The sequence below is a fragment of the Colobus angolensis genome, unplaced genomic scaffold, assembly GCF_000951035.1.
Source record: "Colobus angolensis palliatus isolate OR3802 unplaced genomic scaffold, Cang.pa_1.0 Scaffold1424, whole genome shotgun sequence".
Classification (NCBI taxonomy): domain Eukaryota; kingdom Metazoa; phylum Chordata; class Mammalia; order Primates; family Cercopithecidae; genus Colobus; species Colobus angolensis.
Window position 1 is genome coordinate 21182 of NW_012114516.1, and position 1121 is coordinate 22302.

The 1121-nt window shown below is 44.2% G+C and overlaps 1 protein-coding gene across 1 annotated transcript in view; it reads left to right on the plus strand.

Annotated features, from left to right (window-relative positions):
* Nucleotides 1–1114, plus strand: part of FAM216A (family with sequence similarity 216, member A) — an 8961-nt gene extending 7847 nt beyond the window's left edge. The window contains exons 2-3 of the mRNA XM_011935368.1: nt 662–791; nt 873–1114. Of these exons, the coding sequence (XP_011790758.1) occupies nt 662–791; nt 873–1069 (327 nt within the window). The 3' untranslated portion in view covers nt 1070–1114. The remainder of the gene's footprint in view (nt 1–661; nt 792–872) is intronic.
* The last annotated feature ends 7 nt before the right edge of the window (nt 1115–1121 follow it).

Sequence of the window (1121 nt, forward strand, 5' to 3'; positions counted from 1 at the left end):
TGGAAACTGTCAACCAAAACTGCTGTTTAGGAACTTGTGGAATGCAGGTGAGCTGCAGGTCATGGGGGAGTGTGGTTGCCCAGCCAGAACTCTGACACATATAAATCTGCGGGTGTGTACAAGGGTGAAGGGAGTCTTTAACAAAAGGCCTGCTACGCCGGGTAACGCCGCCATGTTGGGTCTAGATTCCTTCCTAACAAAAATTAGAGACCAACATGCTATCCCTCAGAATGTCCAACACAGTTATTCTTCTGGTGTTGGAAAAAATGTTTCTTAGTAGAGACTAAGTAGAGTAATTGGGTTGCTTTTAGGTACCATGTTATACCTCAAAAATCATTTTGAGAAGGCAAGATGCCCACCCAGAGGCGCACAGCAAGTAACAGTCGACAGAACAGCAGATTCATTCCTTCCTTGTTCATCTAGAGCAATGGCTTCTCAGACTTCAGAGGGCATCTGAATCACCTGAGTGGAATGGCAAGCAGAGCCACTTGCACTGTTTAAATGGCCATTTGTTTCTCTTTTGTCACGTTAACGTAGTTGAATTTGCTTAAGTAAAATGCGGTTGGCACAACTCGCTTGAACATTCATCTCTTCAGATAAGGAATATTGCCAACTTCTCTTCTACAATGCAGACTATAAATCCTCTTATTCTGTCTTTTAGCATCCAGACCTCACCACAGGCCAGAAGCGTTACCTGTGCAGCATTGCTAAAATCTATAATGCGAACTATCTGAAGATGTTAATGAAGAGGCAGTACATGCACGTACTTCAGCACGGCTCACAAAAGCCAGGCAGGTGCACCTCCAGTTGGCTTTTCGCTAGTTTTTACAATTAGTGAGAGGGTCTTTTAACAGAGGTGATTTGTATCACAGGTGTCCTCACTCATCACAGAAGCCGCCTTAGCTCTCGTTACTCACAGAAACAGCATTACCCTTGCACTACATGGCGACACCAACTGGAGAGAGAGGACTCGGGGCCTTCTGATATTGCAGCTGCATCTGCACCTGAAATGCTCATACAGCATTCCCTTTGGCGGCCAGTGAGAAACAAAGAAGGGTCTGTTTCTTAGTGTGTAAAATGGGGGAAATGCATCTCAGTTTAATTTTTTTTTTTTTTTTTTT